The 24,093-nt window shown below is 39.6% G+C and overlaps 1 protein-coding gene across 8 annotated transcripts in view; it reads left to right on the forward strand.

Moving 5' to 3' along the window:
- Positions 1 to 24,093, forward strand: part of DNAH8 (dynein axonemal heavy chain 8) — a 346,427-nt gene that overhangs the window by 94,245 nt on the left and 228,089 nt on the right. For all 8 annotated transcript variants that reach the window (XM_054254946.2, XM_054254948.2, XM_054254949.2 and 5 more), the window contains 3 exons: positions 7,079 to 7,214; positions 9,413 to 9,528; positions 11,398 to 11,504. In XM_054254946.2, coding sequence (XP_054110921.2) covers positions 7,079 to 7,214; positions 9,413 to 9,528; positions 11,398 to 11,504 — 359 coding nt within the window. The remainder of the gene's footprint in view (positions 1 to 7,078; positions 7,215 to 9,412; positions 9,529 to 11,397; positions 11,505 to 24,093) is intronic.

Genomic DNA, 24,093 nt, shown 5'->3' on the forward strand with positions numbered 1-24,093 from the left:
TAAGGATTTTTTTTTTTTTGAGATGAGGTTTCACTTTTAACCACCCAGGCTGGTGTGCAATGATGCAATCTTGACTCACTGCAACCTCCGCCTGCCAGATTCAAGTGCTTCTCCTGCCTCAGCCTCTGGAGTAGCTGGGATTACAGGCACACACCACCACACCTGGCTAATTTTTGTATTTTTAGTAGAGACAGGGTTTTGCCATGTTGGCCAGGCTGGTCTCTAACTCCTGACCTCAGGTGATCCACCACGGCCTCCCAAAATGCTGGGATTATACGCATGAGCCACTGCACCTGGCCTAGGATTGTTTTCTTACTCAGATTTTGCTTGAATCTCAGCCTGTTCTTTTCCTTTCTAGGTCAGGCCTTTACTGAGCATTTTGACTTTAGCAATTCATGTGGTGATCTAACTGGTCTGTTTGCTTCCATGTTTGCCCCAACACATCCATCCCCATTGTCATCAAATCGGATTGTGAAACGCCCCAGCTTAAATCCTTGTTGGCAGTGGCACCTGTCCTTGCAGGATAAAATCTAACGTCTTCAGCACTGTGTTATATTGTAACGATTTGAATAACTATTTATCCTACAGTGATTCAAAGGCACAAAGACAGGCACCCTGTCTAATCATTTCAAGGCCCAGCACATAATGCAACCTCTCTCAAGAGCACTAAATTTATGTCTTGAACTGAACTTTTTCTTTCTTCTTTTTTTGAGACAGAGTCTTGCTCTGTCGCCCAGGCTGTTTTGCAGGGGTGTGGCCATGGCTCACTGCAGCCTTGACATGCTGGGCTCAAGTGATCCTCCTATTTCAGCCTTTCAAGTAGCTGAGACTATAGGTGCATACTACCACACCTTGCTAATTAAAAAAATTTTGGAGAGGGGGGAAGACAGGGTTTCACCATGTTGCCCAGGCTGGTCTTGAACTCCTGAGCTCAAGCAATCCACCCACTTTGGCCTCCCAAAGTGCTGGGATTACAGGTGTGAGCCACCATGCCCAGCCTTAAAATTATTTGTTCTCAGTTTTGGGGTTTTGGCTATAACTAAGACAACACTAAACAACCCATTAAATTTAATTAATTAATTAATTTTTTGAGATGGAGTCTGTCACCCTGCCTGGAGTTCAGTAGCAAGATCATAGCTCACTGCAGGCTAGAATTCCTGGGCTTATGCCATTCTCCTACCTCATCCTCCTAAAGGGTTGGGATTGTAAGTATGAGCCACCTTGCCCAACAGATGACCCATTTTAATATCCTGTTCTTGGTGTGTTCAAGTTTAAGATGATTATATCTTCCTGACTGGTTTTTCTCCATCATTATGGATTAAGCTTTTTATCCTGAAATTTTATTTTGTTTGATATTGATGTAATTATATCAGCTTTTTTCAGGTTACTATTTTTCAGATATGTCTTTTTCCATTTTATCACTTTCATCCTTTTTGGGTTCTCCTATTTTAGGTTTTGTTCTTGTAAAGAACATTTAACTGTGTTTTATTTTAAATCTATTCTGAAAGTCTGTTTTTAAAAAAACTGGTAATTTTGACCTATTTACATTTATTTTAACTCTCAATATTTTTGGCTATACTTCCACTCCTTGCCCTCTTTTTAAAATTTACTCTATTTACTTACCTATTTCTAGAAGTGATTTTGTATTCTTTTTCAAATATGTCTGATATTTTTATGTAATCTTTTTCTCATGTCTTTATTCTAATTTTCTTTAGACAATAAAAAATATTTTATATTTTACAACATAACTTCATTATCTGAAAAACATGGGGGAGTTTAATGCTGCTCTGTGCTGTTTCTACCAACTCTTGCCCAGAGTGGTTTCTTTCTTTGTGTTTTTGCGTTTTTGGATTGTGAGCTAATGCACACACATCTATTTGTGGGAATGCTGGACAGCCTTGGTTGAGAACCTGTTTCTTTTTATTTATTCCTATGTGGTGCCTAGGAGTTTTACCAACTTGGGACAACTTTATGTTAGTTTCTCAGAGGATAGAATTTCTAAAACTTCATTGATTGTATAAACTCAAGCCCCAAAACTATGTAAGGGTAAGCTAGTTGGGTAAAGGTAAGGGAGAATTTGCTCCCCCAGCTCACGCCTCAACCAAGGTAGCTGACTTTCCTTTCTAGTCCACTCTTTCACTGAGGGAATAGCCCTTGATTCGCCTGGCATTAAGCGAGGATGAGAATGGGGCAGATCTTTCTTCCAGCCTCTCACCCTTGTGAGGGATCCAAGGCCTTATTTGTTTTTTTGGTTATGAAAAACAAAAAACAAAGCTCCATATGGTTTCAGCTTGCTTTTTATTTTAGTTTCTATACTTAAAAAGTTAACATATAATATATACTCAGAAAAGTGCACAAATCTTAAGTGTACCATTCAATGAATGTTTACATATGATACACCCTTGTAACTATCTCCATGATCAAGATATGGAACACTTTCTGTATCCCAAATGATTCCTTTGTGTTTTATTCCAGCCAATAACACCTCCTTCTCACCCCTAAAAGCCATCACCATTTGACTTCTATCAATATATATTAGTTTTGCCTGTTTTTGAACTTCATGTAAATGGAATGGTGCAGCATATATTCTCTATTTCTGGCTTCTTTTGCTCAATGTTATATTTATGAGATTCATTTTTGCAGTTGTGATATATTCATTCTTTCATTTCAACTTCTCATTGCTGTATAGTATTCCATAATATGGATTTAGTGCAATTTATTTATTTGTTCTATTGTTGAGGGCATTTAGATTGTTTACAATCTATACACTTGGTTATACACTAAGCATTCTTGTAAATTTTTTTGTGTGGACTTAAGCAGTAATTTGGTGGGTATATACCCCAAAGGGAAGTTGTTGAGTCATAGATTATGAATATATTTATCTTTAATAGAAATTGTGTTTTTAGAGTTTGTCTCTGAACTAAGAGCCAGACAAGTTCATGCATTACATTTGATCGATGTGTCTCTTTAAGTTTTAAAAATCATTTCCCACTCCCTACTCTTTGTTTTGGCTGGAAACTTTTTTACTGTGATAAAATATACTAACATAAAATTTACCATTTCAACTGTAGAACTTAGTGGCATTAGTTACATTCACAGGGTTGTATAACCATTACAATGATCTATTTCCAAAACGTTTTCATCATCTCAAAATAAAACTCTCTACAAATTATACAGTAATTCTCTAGTGGTAGTGCTGTCTCAGTAGTGTGAGTCAAGATGCAGAAGCCAGAATTCTGAAGAACACGCTTGCCAAACAGTATGCCCAGTCCCTTGCCCTGGAGTGATCTAAGATCTAGTAACAGTTGGGCTGTCTTCTCACAAACCTACCATCGGGTGGCCATGGTAGTGAAGGCAGAGTATGATTTGTCATGACAGAGCAAGTCGATCGCCCTCCAGACAGCAATCAGTTTGAGAAACACAACATATATAACATGAATTTTTTTGAGACAAAGTTGGTTTTTATTATCTGATGATAATATTTGGGAACCAGGCCTATTTGCAGTCAGGGCAGTGTTCCTTGTCTTGGAGCATCCAAGGGTTAGGACAGATTATGTGAATTATTAAAAAGCTTTCTTCTGTTAATTTCCAATTGTTCCTTCTGTCCTGTGATTCTAGGGCTGACAGAACTTTTCTCCTTGGCCAGCTGGCTCCCTTTTAGGCTGACAGTGGGTGTCTAGAAGGATGCTGGAGGAGAAAGAAGAGACTTGCTCTTTCCTGATTTGCCTCCTGTTCCTGGCTACCACACCCACAACAGCTCTTCACTCTGGCAACAGCACTTAGTCCCAGGGCTGACTTTCCCAGCCCTTCCGGAACTAGCTCCACGGGCCCTTCATGGTGCCAGCATCATGAGGTCCCTCTCTGAGCTCCTGAGGTAGCAGTGCCAGCTGGGCAACTCCCTCACTTCCCTGCTCCACGTTTTAATAACTCCATCCTCCTCCCAAGTCTAGGGATGCTTGCTGTTTCCTGCTGTTACTATGATACCTCGGTGTGCCGTCAGTGTCCCTGTTAGCATTTTGGGTCCTTTAACTGTGTTTAACCCATCCTCCATATTAAATTCTCCAATTCTATTTGTTATAATAGCTGGTGTATCTTCCGTTTTCCTCACTGGAGCCAACTGATACTTGTGTCTCAAGAGATGTACCAATGGAATAGAAAATCATGGAAATGTTGTGATCCAAGTTATGATAAGAAAACACTGTTAAATAATTAAACGATATTAAAAATTCTGTCAACAAAATCAGCTTGGGGCCAGCCTCCCAAGTAGCTGGAATTACAGGCGCATGCCACCATACCCAGCTAATGTTTGTATTTTTAGTAGAGATGAGGTTTTGCCATGTTGGCCAGGCTGGTCTTAAACTCCTGAGCTCAAATCATCCACCAGCCTAGGCCTCCCCAAATGCCAGGATTACAAGCATGAGCCACTGTGCGCAATCTCATGTACTTATTAACCTTTTATATGCTTTCCTTCAGAAGCTGTATTCAGATCCTTTGCTCATTTTTAAATTGGATATATGTCCTATTTTTGAGTTGTAACAATGTTTTTATAGATACTAGTTCCTTATCAGATATATGATTTACATTTCTTTCTCCCACTCCTTGGGTTGTCTTTTCAATTTCTTTATAGTGTTCTTTGACACAGAAGTGTTTAATTTTGATGCAGTCCAATTTATCAAATTTTCTTTTTTTGTTCTGCTTTTGATGTTGTATCTAAGATACCTTTGCCTAATCCAAGGTCATTGATGACTATATTTTCCTCTAAGAGGTTTTTTTTAGTTTTAGTTCTGAAATTTTAGGTCTAGGATCCATTTTGAGTTAATCTGTATGGTGTGAGGAGAAGGTCCCATTTCATTCTTTTGCAAGTGGATATTCAGTTGTCCCAGCACCAACTGTTGAATCCCATTAACTTTACTATTATATGGTATTGGAGACATGGAAGAACTTATATGACATTCTCCATTTGTTCTTGTGGGTATATTCTTTTCAAAAGATTACTATATGTTATTTTGTCGAGGTTTCTGGATATATCATGGGGATGCGAAGATAAACATGTTCAATCTGCCAAGTTAACGAGAGTGTCTGGTTCCTGAGGGGATTTCAGAGCTGGGATTTATAAACACATATGTCCAATCTGCCATAATCAACTGGAATTGTCTACTTGTTTAACATTCATTTTCCCCGTTAGACTGAAGGGGCTTCCAGCCTCCATTACCATTCCAATGTTTAGCACTGCACTGAATAAATTAAAAAGGACAAAGTGAATGAACGATGGAGCAAGGTCAGAAGAGTTGGTGGGCATGGAGGGGATCGGAGCATGTCTTTGGATAGGAGGAGGACCACTATGTCTCTTGGGACCAAACAATGAGAATGCATTCAGGTACAGATTAGATGGTCAAGAAAAGAAAGAACATGGGAATATGGAACTTCCCAAAGGCTTTCCGGAGAGGAGTTTGCACGGGCAGACTTAGGATACTCTGCATATGTATTCTTGAAGGCCCAAAGTGGCTGTTCATATTTCCATTTTTTTTTTGAGACAGGGTCTTGCTCTGTTGCCCAGGCCAGGATGTGGTGGTGCGAACATGGCTCACTGCTGCCTCCTAGGCTCAAGCAATCCTCTCGCCTCAACCTCCTGAGTAGGTGGGACCACAGGCACACACCGCCATGCCTGGCTAATTTCTAAAAAATGTATTGTGGAGATGGGAGTCTCGCTAAGTTGCCCAGGCTGCTCTCAAATTCCTGGGCTCAAGCAATCTTCTCTCTTCAGCCTCTCAAAGTGCTACGATTACAGGTATGAGCCACTGCACCTGGCCCTGATTTACTTTTACTTTTTTTTTTTTTCAGAGATGAGGTCTTGTGCTGCCACCCAGGCTGGAGTGCAATGGTATGATCATGGCTCACTGCAGCCTTGAACTCCTGGGCATGAGCGATCCTCTTGCTTCAGCCTCCCAGCTAGGATTACAGGCACAAGCCACTGCATCCAACTACTTTTCCTTTACTTAAAATAAGTGTATTTTGTTGGCATGTCGAAAGACTTACTCTGAACTTTATAAACCAGTTTTCTTTTCTGAATTTCACTAGTTCTCAACTTCTTTCTAAAGCATTTGCTATTAGAAGAATTTAGAAAGCACAGGTGTTTTGAACCAGACAAAACTGGTTTCAAATCAAGTTCTTTCCAACTACTTGTTTGTGTGACCTGGGAAAATTTCTTATTCTTTCCAAGCCTCAGTTTTCTCTGCTGTGAAATGGGGACCATAATATTACTCATTCCAAGATCAGTGTTTAATCACATGAGTTAATATGTGTAAAGCTCTTAAATTGATGCCTGTCTTGTAACACCATGCTCAGGTAAAAGCTTTATCTAGGCCGGGCGCGGTGGCTCAAGCCTGTAATCCCAGCAGCTTGGGAGGCCGAGGTGGGTGGATCACGAGGTCAAGAGATGGAGACCATCCTGGTTAACATGGTGAAACCCTGTCTCTACTAAAAATACAAAAAATTAGCTGGGCATGGTGGCGTGTGCCTGCAATCCCAGCTACTCAGGAGACTGAGGCAGGAGAATTGCCTGAACCCAGGAGGCGGAGGTTGCGGTGATCGCGCCATTGCACTCCAGCCTGGGTAACAAGAGCGAAACTCCATCTCAAAAAAACAAAAACAAAAACAAAAACAAAAACAAACAAACAAAAAAACCTTTATCTAATTTAACTCTCCAAACCAATACTCTGGATTGTCTTCTTTTAAAACCACATCTCATTTTCAATTTCTGACATCATCTTCTCACTATTCCTTCAGCCTTCTTTCTTTTCACCCATATGTCAAGGTAGATTTCTGTGTGTGATTGAGTCAGGTATAGGTAGGTCAAAGGTGGACTTTTTCATCTTTTTGCTGTTCTTTAGGCCTTAGCAGCTGTGCTTTTAGCCATTGACAATTTTGGATCTGAAACATTATGCCATTTTCAACTATCTCTAGCTTTGTTTTCAAGTAAATTTAACTATAGTTTTATAAATTAAAGTAATAGGGGATTAATTTTCACAGTGTTACTTTTAAGTATCTGGTAAATAATAGTCATTTCTTTATTTAACAGACATACACAAAAGAATGGGCTGACATTCTAAACCACAAAAGCAAGCATGTGGAAGAAGCTGTCAGAGAACTTATATCAATATTTGAGCAAATTTATGAAGTGAAATACACTGGGAAAGCAGCAAAACAGACAACAGGTAACTTTTCTTGTTATTATGTTTGAATTGCAAGATCTACAGATATTCTTATGTAAGCACCTTCTGCTTAGCAGGTACTGAATTCCAGACCCTCCCTTCCCCAGAAGTAAAGAAGGAGTTCAGCATAAATCACACTGTACAAAGAGTTTAAGCCCAGAGAGTTCTTTTTGTTGGTCAGGGAATGGTGGGAACCCCTTTCAAATCCAAGTTCCCAACACAGGACCATCCTTGCAAGCTCGCCTTTCTATGGATAGCAGTCTCAGGCCAGCTATGCTAACTCTGTTTTTTGTTTTTTTTTCTGGTGCAGCGTTCTAATCAAGTCACTTTGACTATTTGATTTATTTTACTTTTTTTTTTTTTTTTTTAAGAAAAGTGAACCAGGAAAAGGTTAATTCTATAATTTTCTTGAATCTTGTAAACTTAATTTGAGTGAGACCACGTTTTAAGACTTTTTTCTTTTCCTAGATTTTTCTCTGTGTAGAGTAAGCTATGTATTCCTACTTAGAACTGTCTTTGGGGTTTGGGTACAGATAAATGGTGCCTAGTTGAAGAGTGCACTCCCAAGGAAGAAAATATTACCCTGAAGCACGTATTGTCCACCATCCGTTCCTCCTCCCGTGATTTAAAGAATGGCCTAAAAGGCTCTGTGTCATAACTCTAACTTTTGATTCTGCCTTATAACCTTCATTCAGTTTGCTTCACTGGGACCAAGAGAAACTTCCTTACTTCATCACATCTGTTCAGACAAATTTGTATGACAAGGTGCCTGGATTATTTCAAGTGGGTGAAATAATTTTTACCCTATTGAATTTCCTGTTCTCTAAACAGGTTCTAACAGTTTCAGTTTCACTAATAAGCCCAAGAGAGAAGCTATTGAATTTGAATCCTCTTTATCAGGGGCAGGGAATTTTAGGAAAAGATTCCCTAGTATGGGAGTGTTTTGCTTCCTAGATTATGGTTTAAGAACATGGGACTTTTAGCTTTGCTCAGCTTGTCCTGTCCTAGAGATCTCAAATCTTTAGATAAATTGGAAGAGAAAGACGTATGTCATTTTAAATTTTTTTTTTCAAGCTCTAAATAAGAACTTATTAGGTAAAACTTTGTAGTTGGAGATTTTACTTGTTAGTATTTTAAGGGGATGTGCCTGTCAATCACAATTCCTGTTTGCTACATACCTGCTCTTCTCCCCACCTGCTGCTTGGGGAAGTAGTGTGAGGCTGGCTTCAAGCAAGGCAAGCCACTGAGTGCACCAGGAGTGGATCACTGGCACAGAGTGTGCCACCTGGACTTTCCAAGGAGACCTGAGAGATGGCTCTGACTAACAGGGAGGAAGTTAATTAGCTAATTACCAACATACTTGAAATAGGGAGTCTGTGCAAAGTTGACTTTTTGGAGTGAGAGAACATTGTAGTCAAGCAGAGATCCCATGGAAGTGGGGGGACGAGAGAAGGAGAGAGAGAGAGAGAGAGAAAAGAGAGAGAGAGAGAGAGAGAGAGAGAGAGAGAGAGAGAGAGAGAGAGAGAGAGAGAGAGAGAAAGAGAAATCTGTGCCTGGAACAGTGGTTCTCAATGGGACTGGAAGGGATTTTTCCCCTAAAGGAATATCTGGCAAGGTCTGGATATATTTTTGGTTGTCACACAGTATGGGGAGGGGATTTGCTACTGACTTCTGGTGGATACAGGCCAGGGATGCTGTTAAACATTCTACACGACAGCCCCCAGCAACAAAGAATTGTCCCACCCAAGATGTCAGTAGTGCTGAGGATGAGAAAGCCTGAGCCTAGTATGAGTATGCACATCACATCTTTCCTCTTAGAGTTTTTCCACTTAGTTTAATTCGTTTTCATTACAAGTGTCAAAAAACACAAAAATATCATTTCATTCAAGTTAGAGAACTCAAAAGGTAAACAGATAATTTAGAAGGATAAGAGAGAAAACTTTCTTAAAATTTTTCTAAAATCTAGATTGTATATTACAGGGTTATTTCTTAGTACAATGATGATTCTGTTGAGGTGAATAATTTAAATTGAAATCAAGAATGACTCCTACAGGAACAAATGCAAAAAACCATTTTTCGTAATACAATGTTTAAAGTAAGAGCTTTTTAAAAAGGAGCTTCCTAAGAGGATTTGGCCATGGAGAATACACACAATGCTAAAAAGTCAAATGTTATATTTTTGTTTTGTCTTTTGTTTGTAGAACAGCGGAAACGCGTTGTTTTTGGGAGTGACACAGAAGAAGGCGAAAACACTGACTATGAAGCTAATATTGTGAATGAGGTTGATACTAATGATAAAGAAGATGAATTTAAAAAGGTATTTATTATGGAACAATTTCTTGCAATTCACAGAATTATGATTTATAGGATTATAGATAACCCCAAATGGTGCTTCTTCCAGGCAGTTCTGCAACCAATCTGTATCTAATTTATAATAAAATCTGGAAAGAATATTTTTCAATTTTATACTGTATGATCAGGCAATCCTTTAAGTTTTCCCAAATATCATAGCTTTTGATGTGATTCTGTCAGTTACAGTTTTTGTAGTCAGCTCCCCTTAATGTGATTGACCATGTTTTCTCGTACAGTAAATGTGACTTCGGGGATTGGAGCAGCAATCAGTTTGACTCAGAATGGAGAACTCTGTTCTCAGTTGCTGTGTTTAATGGCCATCTGTACTGCAAGTCCAGACTGTGGTTCACCTGGGGCCCAGGGATTTGCATTTTAAACTAGCACTACGGACGACCACTCTGGACTCTCTCCCCTAGGAGAAGACCTAGATAGGTAGATTTTCACATTGTGTTGAAATCTGTTGAGAATAAAGGTTCAGAAGGTGTCCTGGGGTTTCTTTTTCCTTCTTAGGCCTTACCCTTCTGGTCATGCATCTGGTCATGTATGAACTCTGAATGTCGCTCCCACATTGACACTCATTTCTGCTTTCTCTTCCTTGAGTAGTTTTCTGTTAATCCTTCATACCCACCTTTTCATTCTTTCTCTATTTTATCCACTTTTACACACTCTGATACAGCTTTATAGATAAATGGCACACATTTATTCCACTTTCACCTTCTTGCTCAAGATTGTTATTGCCAGATAATTGGGAAACACTTTTCTGCAGCACCTAGATTTCTGCAGAGTTTAGGCTTCTTCTCAGTACCATGCACCGGGCAGCTGTTAGCAACCAGTGGGTGTCAGCTGGAGTACTCCCTTCTCAGAAGTCCTTGTCTTCTGGTTGCATTCCCTTTTGACACTGGCTGAAGTCCTTAGAGCATGACCGAGTACTTACAGAACTTCTCCAGTTGGGAGATCACTGGAGCTGCATTAGTGGTCCCCTCCTAAATAGCCTCTGCCTCTCAAATTCATCTCCCACATTGGTGCCAGAATGGTCTGACATAAAAATCTGATTATGTCACATCTTCAGCTTGATAATTCACCAGCCCTGACTGTACCTCACTGCCACACATAAAGCTTGATATTCCTCTTCGTTCATGCCTTACTGCTCTCTCTTATGATCCAAATCAACCTGCCTCGCCAACCCAGTTTCAGAGGGGTTGGGTTCTAGAGCAGTGAGGAGCAGTATGGTCAGAGTCTTGCCCTGATGTGTGACTCATTGTATAAGCAAGACATGGGCCCACATCTTTGCCTACCAGGCTCAAACCTGTCCTGTGCTTTGATCGGTAAACTTGGTTACTTCTTCCAAGGGAAGGAAGTGTGTGAAGAGAGGGTCAAACTATGGTCCTAGAGGGTGGAATTTTTATCTCATGTATTTGGGTATTGTACATTTTAAAATTCATTTGTCTACTAAGTTGAGCTTCTTGAGAATGGAGACCAGTTATCTTCTTGTGCCCACACCCTTAATCATTAAGAAATGTACCACATTTAAAGTGCTTCAGTTCTGTTAGGTGAAAATTGAGTGTTGAGCAAACCGGGATTACTCTGAACATACTGTTTGTGAATTTGGGCTTTTGAATAAGTCTCTCTGGTTTGTTAGGGTGTTTATGCAAACACGGTTTTCATATATTCTTATTTGTCTAAAAACACCAGACAAATAATTTAGGATTGAAAATGTATACTTTATTATTTTTTGCCTCTCACATGTCACTTCCAATACTATATCATTGTTTTGGGGATACCCAAGGTTTTTTTGGAGGAGAGATACCAAATTTAATCTGATTTCTTATTACAGGAGTGTAAAGAGGTCTTTGCTTTTTTCTCTCATCAATTACTAGACAGTCTTCAAAAAGCTACACGTTTATCTCTGGACACAATGAAAAGAAGAATATTTGTTGCAAGGTAAGTTGAAAATATGCTAATTATGTCTGGTAATCATACTTATCATACTAAAATGTGAATAGCACCTCTTACAAATTTATTAACTAAAAAAACTATAAAATTTAAAATATAGCATTCATTAAAAAACTGTAGAAAATATTTGCATAATACTGCAAGAACTGTGGTCAAATGAACACCCATGTTCCCAACACCCTGCCTGAGATAAAAAAAAAGGCTACTAGTCCCTTTAATGGGTCCTCTTCCTTCTCCCTCAAAGGTAACCACTATCCTCAACTTGGTATTTATCATTGTCTCGGTTTTCCTCACGGTTTACTACATTTTTGTATCCCCAACCCATGTATCAGTTAAGTTTGCTTGTATTTGAACTGTGCTCAATATAAAGTTTTTGAGATTAATCCATGGGGTATAGTTTTTTACACTTCTGTGTAGTTGGAGTATACACAGTCTGTTTATCCATTCTACTGGTGATGGTGATTTGGGTTGTGTCAGTTTGTGCTATCATGAATAAAGCCTCTGTGAGCATCTTGTACCTGTCTCCTGCTGCACCTGCCAAGAGTGGGTTTGCTGGGTCCTAGGGTATCTGCATGCCTCATTTTATCAGGCAGTGCCTAGTGAGAGTGCCCACGGCCCCTAATCCCTTCAGACAGTATTATTAGATTAAAATATTGTTGCCAACATAGAGGGTGTGAAATGGCATCTCATTGGGATTAGCTTGCATTTTCCTGGTTACTGATGAGATTAAATATAGTTTCTTGTGTTTATGGGTCATTGGGTGTTTCTCTTCCTTAAAATTTGTGTTCCTTTTCTGGCCTGTTTTTCTATTGAATTGGATTAATTAATAAGTATTTTTAATATATACATGTATCCACAATTATTGATGATAATATAACAAATGTCTTTTATCAGTTTTGCCTTATCTTTTTATTTTCTTTATTTTCATTTTCCATTGCTGAGTTTTAAAAATATTCAAGTTTATCAATCTTAGTGATTTGTGGTCTTTTTAAAGAAACCAACTCTTCCCTACTTCATAATGTCTTCCAAAAGTTTTGTAGCTTTGACCTTTATATTTAGGGATTTAATTTACATGTTATTGATTTTTATGCTTAGTGTGAGGGAGCATATTAATATATTTTTTTCCATATGGTTGATTAGTTGACTAGCAAAAGTTGTTGAAAAATCAACTTAGTTGTGAGGTCAGGTGGGGGAGTCATTTAAGCTTCATTGAATCTATAGATCAATATGGAGTGAATTAGCATCCTTACAAATATTGAATCTTCTATTCAGAATTATGTATTATCTCTGCATTGGTATAAGTCTTCTTTAATATCTATCTGTGATGTTTTATAACTCTCTGTGTAAAGGTTCTGCATGTTTTTTTTAAGATTTATTAATTGGCTATTCATTGCTCATTTTTTTTAATTGCATTTTAGGTTTTGGGGTACATGTGCAGAACATGCAAGACAGTTGCATAGGTACACACATGGCAGTGTGTTTTGCTTCCTTTCTCCCCTTCACCCACATTTGGCATTTCTCCCCAGGCTATCCCTCCCCAGCTCCCCTGCCGCTGGCCCTCCCCTTTTCCCCCCAATAGACCCCAGTGTTTAGTACTCCCCTCCCTGTGTCCATGTGTTCTCATTTTTCATCACCCGCCTATGAGTGAGAATATGCGGTATTTCATTTTCTGTTCTCGTGTCAGTTTGCTGAGAATGATGTTCTCCAGATTCATCCATGTCCCTACAAACGACACAAACTCATCATTTCTGATTGCTGCATAATATTCCATGGTGTATATGTGCCACATTTTCCCAATCCAGTCTATCATCAATGGGCATTTGGGTTGATTCCAGGTCTTTGCTATTGTAAATAGTGCTGCAATGAACATTCGTGTGCATGTGTCCTTATAGTAGAACGATTTATAGTCCTTTGGATATATACCCAGTAATGGGATTGTTGGGTCAAATGGAATTTCTATTTCTTTTTTTTTTTTTTTTATTTTTATTTTTATTTTTATTTTTTTATTTTTTTTTTATTTTTTATTTTTTTTTAATTTTTTATTGGATTATAGGTTTTGGGGTACATGAGCAGAGCATGCAAGACAGTTGCATAGGTACACACATGGCAGTGTGCTTTGCTTTTCTTCTCCCCTTCACCCACATTTGGCATTTCTCCCCAGGCTATCCCTCCTCACCTCCCCCTCCCACTGGCCCTCCCCTTTTCCCCCCCAATAGACCCCAGTGTTTAGTACTCCCCTTTCTGTGTCCATGTGTTCTCATTTTTCATCACCCACCTATGAGTGAGAATATGCGGTGTTTCATTTTCTGTTCTTGTGTCAGTTTGCTGAGGATGATGTTTTCCAGATTCATCCATGTCCCTACAAACGACACGAACTCATCATTTCTGATTGCTGCATAATATTCCATGGTGTATATGTGCCACATTTTTCCAATCCAGTCTATTATCAATGGGCATTTGGGTTGATTCCAGGTCTTTGCTATTGTAAACAGTGCTGCAATGAACATTCGTGTACATGTGTCCTTATAGTAGAACGATTTATAGTCTTTTGGATATATACCCAGTAATGGGATTGCTGGGTCAAATGGAATTTCTATTTCTAAGGCCTTGAGGAATCGCCACACTGTCTTCCACAATGGTTGAACTAATTTACACTCCCACCAACAGTGTAAAAGTGTTCCTTTTTCTCCACATCCTCTCCAGCATCTGTTGTCTCCAGATTTTTTAATGATCGCCATTCTAACTGGCGTGAGATGGTATCTCAATGTGGTTTTGATTTGCATCTCTCTGATGACCAGTGACGATGAGCATTTTTTCATATGATTGTTGGCCTCATATATGTCTTCTTTCGTAAAGTATCTGTTCATATCCTTTGCCCACTTTTGAATGGGCTTGTTTGTTTTTTTCCTGTAAATCTGCTTGAGTTGTTTGTAAATTCTGGATATCAGCCCTTTGTCAGATGGGTAGACTGCGAAAATTTTTTCCCATTCTGTTGGTTGCCGATCCACTCTAGTGACTGTATCTTTTGCCGTGCAGAAGCTGTGGAGTTTCATTAGGTCCCATTTGTCTATTTTGGCTTTTGTTGCCAATGCTCTTGGTGTTTTGTTCATGAAGTCCTTGCCTACTCCTATGTCCTGGATAGTTTTGCCTAGATTTCCTTCTAGGGTTTTTGGAATTTCTATTTCTAAGGCCTTGAGGAATCGCCACACTGTCCTCCACAATGGCTGAACTAATTTACACTCCCACCAATGGTGTAAAAGTGTTCCTTTTTCTCCACATCCTCTCCAGCATCTGTTGTCTCCAGATTTTTTAATGATCACCATTCTAACTGGCGTGAGATGGTACCTCAATGTGGTTTTGATTTGCATCTCTCTGATGACCAGTGATGATGAGCATTTTTTCATATGATTGTTGGCCTCATATATGTCTTCTTTCGTAAAGTGTCTGTTCATATCCTTTGCCCACTTTTGAATGGGCTTGTTTGTTTTTTTCCTGTAAATCTGTTTGAGTTCTTTGTAAATTCTGGATATCAGCCCTTTGTCAGATGGGTAAACTGCAAAAATTTTTTCCCATTCTGTTGGTAGCCGATTCACTCTAGTGACTGTTTCTTTTGCCGTGCAGAAGCTGTGGAGTTTCATTAGGTCCCATTTGTCTATTTTGGCTTTTGTTGCCAATGCTTTTGGTGTTTTGTTCATGAAGTCCTTGCCTACTCCTATGTCCTGGATGGTTTTGCCTAGATTTCCTTCTAGGGTTTTTATGGTGCCAGGTCTTATGTTTAAGTCTTTAATCCATCTGGAGTTAATTTTAGTGTAAGGTGTCAGGAAGGGGTCCAGTTTCTGCTTTCTGCACATGGCTAGCCAGTTTTCCCAACACCATTTGTTAAACAGGGAATCCTTTCCCCATTGCTTGTTTTTGTCAGGTTTATCAAAGATTGTATGGTTGTAGATATGTTGTGTTGCCTCCGATGCCTCTGTTTTGTTCCATTGGTCTATGTCTCTGTTTTGGTACCAGTACCATGCTGTTTTGATTACTGTAGCCTTGTAGTATAGTTTGAAATCCGGTAGTGTGATGCCCCCCGCTGTGTTCTTTTTGCTTAGAATTGACTTGGCTATGCGGGCTCTCTTTTGGTTCCATATGAAGTTCAAGGTGGTTTTTTCCAGTTCTGTGAAGAAAGTCAATGGTAGCTTGATGGGGATAGCGTTGATTCTGTAAATTACTTTGGGCAGTATAGCCATTTTCACGATATTAATTCTTCCTAACCAAGAACATGGAATGTTTCTCCATCTGTTTGTGTCCTCTCTTATTTCGTTGAGCAGTGGTTTGTAGTTTTCCTTGAAGAGGTCCCTTACGTTCCTTGTGAGTTGTATTCCTAGGTATTTTATTCTTTTTGTAGCAATTGTGAATGGCAGTTCGTTCTTGATTTGGCTTTCTTTAAGTCTGTTATTGGTGTAGACGAATGCTTGTGATTTTTGCACATTGATTTTATATCCTGAGACTTTGCTGAAGTTGCTTATCAGTTTCAGGAGTTTTTGGGCTGAGGCGATGGGGTCTTCTAGGTATACTGTCATGTCGTCTGCAAAGAGAGACAATTTGGCTTCCACCTTTCCTATTTGAATACCCTTTATTTCTTTTTCTTGCCTGATTGCTCTGGCTAGAATTTCCAGTACTATATTGAATAGGAGTGGTGAAAGAGGGCATCCTTGTCTAGTGCCGGATTTCAAAGGGAATGCTTCCAGTTTTTGTCCATTCAGTATGATATTGGCTGTTGGTTTGTCATAAATAGCTTTTATTACTTTGCGATACGATCCATCGATACCGAGTTTATTGAGGGTTTTTCGCATAAAGGGCTGTTGTATTTTGTCAAATGCCTTCTCTGCGTCAATTGAGATAATCATGTGGTTTTTGTTTTTGGTTCTGTTTATGTGGTGAATTACGTTCATAGACTTGCGTATGTTGAACCAGCCTTGCATCCCCAGGATGAATCCTACTTGATCATGATGGATAAGTTTTTTGATTTGCTGTTGCAATCGGCTTGCCAATATTTTATTGAAGATTTTTGTGTCTATATTCATGATGGATATTGGCCTGAAGTTTTCTTTTCTTGTTGGGTCTCTGCCGGGTTTTGGTATCAGGATGATATTGGTCTCATAAAATGATTTGGGAAGGAATCCCTCTTTTTGGATTATTTGGAATAGTTTCAGAAGGAATGGTACCAGCTCCTCTTTGTGTGTCTGGTAGAATTCGGGTGTGAACCCATCCGGACCTGGGCTTTTTTTGTGTGGTAGGCTCTTAAGTGCTGCCTCGACTTCTGACCTTGTTATTGGTCTATTCATAGTTTCAGCTTCCTCCTGGTTTAGGCTTGGGAGGACACAGGAGTCCAGGAATTTATCCATATCTTCCAGGTTTACTAGTTTATGTGCATAGAGTTGTTTGTAATATTCTCTGATGATGGTTTGAATTTCTGTGGAATCTGTGGTGATTTCCCCTTTATCATTTTTTATTGCATCTATTTGGTTGTTCTCTCTTTTATTTTTAATCAATCTGGCTAGTGGTCTGTCTATTTTGTTGATCTTTTCAAAAAACCAGCTCTTGGATTTATTGATTTTTTGAAGGGTTTTTCGTGTCTCTATCTCCTTCAGTTCAGCTCTGATCTTAGTTATTTCTTGTCTTCTGCTGGGTTTTGAGGTTTTTTGATCTTGCTCCTCTAGCTCTTTCAATTTTGATGATAGGATGTCAATTTTGGATCTCTCCATTCTCCTCATATGGGCACTTATTGCTATATATTTTACTCTAGAGACTGCTTTAAATGGGTCCCAGAGGTTCTGGCATGTTGTGTCTTCGTTCTCATTGGTTTCGAAGAACTTCTTTATTTCTGCCTTCATTTCATTGTTTATCCAGTCAACATTCAAGAGCCAGTTGTTCAGTTTCCATGAAGCTGTGCGCTTCTGGGTTGGTTTCTGTATTGAGTTCTAACTTGATTGCCCTATGTTCTGAGAGACTGTTTGTTATGATTTCAGTTGTTTTGCATTTGCTGAGGAGTGCTTTACTTCCAATTATGTGGTCAGTTTTAGAGTAGGTGTGATGTGGTACTGAGAAGAATGTATATTCTATGGATTTGGGGTGGAGAGTTCTGTAAATGTCTATCAGGTTTGCTTGCTCCAGGTCTGAGTTCAAGCCCTGAATATCCTTGTTGATTTTCTGTCTGGTTGATCTGTCTAATATTGACAGTGGAGTGTTAAAGTCTCCCACTATTATTGTGTGGGAGTCTAAGTCTCTTTGTAAGTCATTAAGAACTTGCCTTATGTAACTGGGTGCTCCTGTATTGGGTCCATATATGTTTACGATCGTTAGCTCTTCTTGTTGTATCAATCCTTTTACCATTATGTAATGGCCTTCTTTGTCTCTTTTGATCTTTGTTGCTTTAAAGTCTATTTTATCAGAGATGAGAATTGCAACTCCTGCTTTTTTTTTGCTCTCCATTTGCTTGTTAAATCTTCCACCATCCCTTTATTTTGAGCCTTTTTGTATCCTTGCATGTGAGATGGGTTTCCTGGATACAGCACACTGATGGGTTTTGGCTTTTTATCCAATTTGCCAGTCTGTGTCTTTTGATTGGTGCATTTAGTCCATTTACATTTAGGGTTAATATTGTTATGTGTGAATTTGATACTGCCATTTTGATGCTAGCTGGCTGTTTTGCCCATTAGTTGTTGTAGATTCTTCATTATGTTGATACTCTTTAGCATTTAGTGTGAATTTGGAATGGCTGGTACTGGTTGTTCCTTTCTATGTGTAGTGCCTCTTTCAGGAGCTCTTGTAAAGCAGGCCTGGTGGTGACAAAATCTCTGAGTACTTGCTTGTTCACAAAGGATTTTATTCTTCCTTCACTTCTGAAGCTCAGTTTGGCTGGATATGAAATTCTGGGTTGAAAGTTCTTTTCTTTAAGGATGTTGAATATTGGCCCCCACTCTCTTCTGGCTTGTAGAGTTTCTGCTGAGAGATCTGCTGTGAGTCTGATGGGCTTCCCTTTGTGGGTGACCCAACCTTTCTCCCTGGCTGTCCTTAGTATTTGTGCCTTGAAGTTGCTCTTCTTGCGGAATATCTTTGTGGTGTTCTCTGTATTTCCTGCATTTGACTGTTGGCCTGTCTTGCTAGGTGGGGGAAAATTTTCCTGGATAATGTCCTGAAGAGTATTTTCCAGCTTGGATTCATTCTCTTTGTCACATTCTGGTACACCTATCAAACGTAGGTTAGGTGTCTTCACATAGTCCCACATTTCTTGGAGACTTTGTTCATTCCTTTTTGTGCTTTTTTCTCTGATCTTGGTTTCTCATTTTATTTCATTGAGTTGATCTTCGACTTCTGATATTCTTTCTTCTACTTGGTCAATTCGGCTGTTGAAACTTGTGCATGCTTCGCGAAGTTCTCGTATTGTGTTTTTCAGCTCCTTTAATTCATTCATATTCCTCTCTAAGGTATCCATTCTTGTTATCATTTCCTCGAATCTTTTTTCAAGGTTCTTAGTTTCTTTGCATTGATTTAAAACATGTTCTTTTAGCTCACAAAAGTTTCTCATTATCCACCTTCTGAAGTCTAATTCTGTCATTTCGTCACAGTCATTCTCCATCCAGCTTTGTTTCCTTGCTGGTGAGGAGTTTTGGTCCTTTCTAGGAGGCAAGATGTTCTGGTTTCCGGTGTTTTCTTCCTTTTTTCGCTGGTTTCTTCCCATCTTTGTGGATTTATCCACCTGTCGTCTGTGTAGTTGCTGACTTTTCGATTGGGTCTCTGAGTGGACGCCCAGATTGTTGATGATGAAGTATTTCTGTTACTTGGTTTTCCTTCTACCAGTCTAGCCCCTCCACTGTACGACTGCTGAGGTCCACTCCAGGCCCTGCTTGTCTGGGGTGCACCTATAGCAGCTGCGGAACAGTGAGGGATGCTACCAGTTTCTTTTTCTGCTATCTTTGTCCCAGAATGATGCCTGCCAAATGTCAGTCTTCTGGATATAGAGGGGTCAGGGAGCTGCTTGAGGAGACAGTCTGTACTTTATAGGAGCTTGAGTGTTGAGCTGTGAGCTCCGTTGTTCATTCAGGGCTGTTAGGCTGCTACGTTTAATTCTGCTGCAACAGAACTCATAAAAAAACCCTTTTTTTCTCAGATGCTCTGTCTCGGGGTGGGGGGGTTGGGGCTTTCTTTGTGAGTGTCCGTTGTGCTGTCCTGCCCAGCTAGGAGGCAGTCTAGTCACTATTTGCCTGCCGAGGCTCTGCCCTGCTGGTGTGAGGTTCGCCCTGTTGCTGCAGGCTCTGCCCTTCTGCTGCGGTCTCCGCCCTGCTGCCACAGGCTATGCCCTGTGGCGGAGTCTCTCTGTTGTGGCAGATTGCCTTGGCAACGGCAGGCTGCATCAGCAATGGGCGTGTACCTCAGTAGGGGTGGATTGCCTCGGTAATGGCGGACGCCCCTCCCCCATGGAGCTGCACCGTACTGGATTCAGCTGTGCCCTAAGGAAACCTCTCCACCGGGAGCGTTTGGAATCACCATTTTGTTTTTCCCACTGCACTACCCCAAACGCTGTTTCCTGGAATCTCCTGGGCTGGCTCACTGTCCAAGTCCCATTCAGTCTCAAGTTCAGCCCTCTCAAGTCTCAGATTGCCGGTTCAACAGGGCACCCGGACCAGTGCACTTTGTGCGGAGCGCTGTGTAGTGCCACTGCGCTACAGCGCCGGCCGCCGGCCGCAGTGGCTGCCGACTGCATTAGCCAAAACCTCTGCCTGGCATCCCGTGTCTCTTTTATACCTGGGAATTTCCCCGTTCTGTGGGCAACAAAGATCCGTCTGGAAATGCAGCCCTGACTCACCCTCTCTGCGCATTCACCTAGAGCTTCAATCCTGGGTTGTTCTCACTGAGCCATCTTGAGTCCTCTCCGCATTGCTGATTTTGTCCTGTTCAACTCTCCCAGTGTGATTGTGAACTTATTAAATTTTCCTCATTTTGGTCAGTTTGTTTAATGTATTTTATGGCTGAGTTGTTAGGTACATACAAGATCATAGCAGTTAAATCTGCTTAAGAGGACTATTCCTTTTATTTTTATTTGATGAATCCCTTTATCTACATTAATCCTGATTGCTCACAATTCTCTTTAGTTTGTTAATTTACTTTCCCAACTTTTTTGTATAATTGTTTCAGTCTCTTTAATTAAACCTTTCTCTATATTTTTTAGTTTTACCTTTTAAAAACATTGTATCTGTGATAATTTTCCTTCAATCTCATTATCTCTGTCTTAGTGAGTTTAAGGTTTGCGTTTATTGTGATTTTTGATATAGTTGAACTTAATTTATGACATTTTCGTTTGTGTTTTCTTCTCAGTATCCTTTTTCTGTGTATCTATCTCAGTATCTATTCATTTTATTACGACTGTTGTCTTTGGAGTAGATCATTTTCACCATTTATTCTCTTTTCTGTACTTTAGTTCTTTAAGTGATTACCCTTAACTTTAGAACACACATGTTTTGTTCCAAATAAAAAAAGTACTGGCCAGGTGCAGTGACTCATGACTGTAGTCCCAGCACTTTGAGGGCCAAGGCAGGTGAATCACTGAGGTCAGGAGTTTGAAACCAGCCTGGCCAACATGGTGAAACATCAAAAATAAGCCAGATGTGGGGGTGCACACTTGTAGTCTCAGCTACTAGGGAGGCTGAGGCAGGAGAATTGCTTGAACCTGGGAGGAAAAGGTTGCAGTGAGCTGAGATTGCACCACTGCACTCTAGCCTGGGCGACAGAGTGAGACTTTGTCTCAAAACAACAACAACAACAACATCAAAAAAGTACTGTCCTTAGTTTTGCAGTTTCTAGTCTTATTTCTGACTACAAGGGCCTTGGCAGGCTTTACTCACTGAACCATACGTACCTTATTGCTGTTTGATGTTTTAGTTTTACCTTTGTGTGAACACTCAAAAATAATATATTAAAATAATTTATTTGCTGGCATATTTTCTTAAAATCTCCAGGTTCTCATGTACTTTTTTGTATTCCATTGGTTCTTTAGTGAGGATTTGTGAGAAGGATATGCTCTTATCCTTCTTTGTAAGTCTGAAAATGTTTTGCCCTCATATTTTCTAACATTTTGCTGGATATAAAAATTTTCTTGGTCTTTTAGCATTTGGTAAGTATTCATTTTTTTCTGAGTTATGTTGCTGCTGATAAGTCTGAATGAGTCTAACTGAATATTCTCTTTTAATCCTTAATATTTCTGCAGTTTTCTGACCCCATGTGGATTTGTCTTTATTTAATCCTGCTTTGTTCTCAGAGTATACTTTCTATTTGAGGGTTTAGAGCTTTCCTTAATGCTGGAAAAAACCTCAGCAATTTCCCTTTTATCTATTGCTTATAGGATATTCTTTCATTGTCTTCTTCTGGAACTCCTATTAATGGAATGTTGAACAGAGTGACCACATAATTTATTGTTTTAACTATGACACTTCTGTGAGTGAAGGGGCATTGTTCAGATGAAGTGCCAGGACATGGTGAATCTGGAACTGTCCTGGGCACACTGGACATGTGGTCATTTCATACGTTGGGGCTTCTCAGTCTCTTCTCCTTGTCACCTAATGATTCTGTCACCTATGTTATCTTCTTGCCTTTCTGAAATACATTATGGGCAAGTATCTCTGTATCTATTCTAAACATTTTATCATCTGTGATATCTTAAATATTTCAAGAAATAGTACTTTTTCCTTATCCTTCAGATATGGTATTATTTCTGCTTTTTTAGTTTAGCAATTAAAAAATATTTTTTTTGGAAGATTGTCTTCATATATCTCTTTGAACATTTTCAATATCCTTACTTTAGAGTTTGTTATCTGGACATTAATTTTCATCTGGAGTGAGTTTCTGTTTCAATTTTGGATTTTGTTAGCTCTCTTTCTTACCCTTAGATGTATCCATTCATACTTGGATTTAATGTGCAGGCGCTCTTTGAGTGAGAGCTTTGTTTTTGTGTTTTTTTTTCCTTCTCTCCCTCCCTATCTAGGAGTTTTACTTTTGCCTCCAAATAACACTTGGAATCCTGAGTACAGAACTGAGGTCTTATTTCTTCACTGTTACTGGACCCGGGAGACATACTGGGGGTATGGCAGGTTTGGCCAGGGAGCACACAGGTGGCCTGATTTAGGTGCTCATCAGGGAAGCTGTGGATGTGCTTCTTTTGCCCACATCCACATCTTCTGGAAAAGCCATAGCTGCAGGTAGTAGGTTTACAGCCCTTGTCTTGCAGCATCATCTGCAAGACAGGTGGGAGAGCATCATCTTAGTTTTTGGCCTCAAGTAGTGAGGCTGGCTGAGCCCCCATCCTGCATGGAGTCTTGTTCCTCCTCTACATTCCATCAGAGCCAACCTCCCCATGGTTGCTGCCTCTTTCTAGCCCAAGAACAGCCAGGCTGTCCTTGTGTCTCTCTACATTTCTACTCCATGGAGATGCTTACCTTGTATTTGAGCATTCTCACATCTTTATCTCCCATCTGTGACTGTGATGGGTTTGACAAAAAGAAGCTTTTTTGAAGTATGAACTCACTATGCCATGTTGATTTACAAGTTCTGTGGAAATTCAGCATTTTTTGAGGAGCCATACATGAGGATAATACTCAAAATCCTTACTTGTCTAAAATATCTTTCTCTTATCCCCATACACGAATGCTAGTGTTGTCTTCTAGGATCATAATCCCTTTCCCTCTACAGAGACTGCTCCATTGGCTTCTTTGGTTTCCATTTTTAGAGGAAAGATCTCTGCTAATCTGATTTTCTTTTCCAAATAACAACCTGTATTTGTTTTGATGCTTACAGGATTTCTCTTTTATTCTTGAAATTCACAAAGTGTATATTTAGATGTAGCTGATTTTCTTCCCCCATTAATCCTGTCAGGCACACAGAGAATCTTTTCAAGATGAAAAAAACAAGCCTATTCTTGAGGTGAAAGGAGTGCTTTGCTTTAATTTCCCATATCTACACAGTATTCACATGCTATATCTAGGTAGGAAGCATCTCTGAGAGGAGTGACCCCCTGGAAATTACTTAACCTCTCCCTACCTTGGTTTTCTTACCTACAATGTGGAAATAACAGTAATCATAGGATCTGCCTTACAGAATTGTTGTGAACATAAACTGGTAATTATGAAAACTGCCTTGCGTACATTAAGCATTCAATAAATGTTACTTATTCTTACCTTCTCTTTATATTTTGCATCTGAAATTTTGGAGAATACCTTAAGGCAATTCTCTAATTTGCTGTGTAGAGTACCAAAAGATCTAATGTGCTGTTCATTGCCTCTATTATTCATCTGTTCCTTTATACTTTATGAAAACTCTTATTCTCAAATTACACACTTTGAATCAATGCCTACACCAAGTTTATTGTGACATCTTGAATTTCACTGGGAAACTATGAATTGAGGGGTTCTGTCTACTTGCTTGCTTTTGTTCAGAGTCCTTTCCAATAATATGCTTATCTGGGAACCACTGGCCCTGAGTGCTAAATGTTGGGTCTTCACTTTTGACCTGTGGTCTCTATGTTTCTTGTGATCCCCTC

Source organism: Callithrix jacchus, chromosome 4 (genome assembly GCF_049354715.1).
Source record: "Callithrix jacchus isolate 240 chromosome 4, calJac240_pri, whole genome shotgun sequence".
NCBI lineage: Eukaryota > Metazoa > Chordata > Mammalia > Primates > Cebidae > Callithrix > Callithrix jacchus.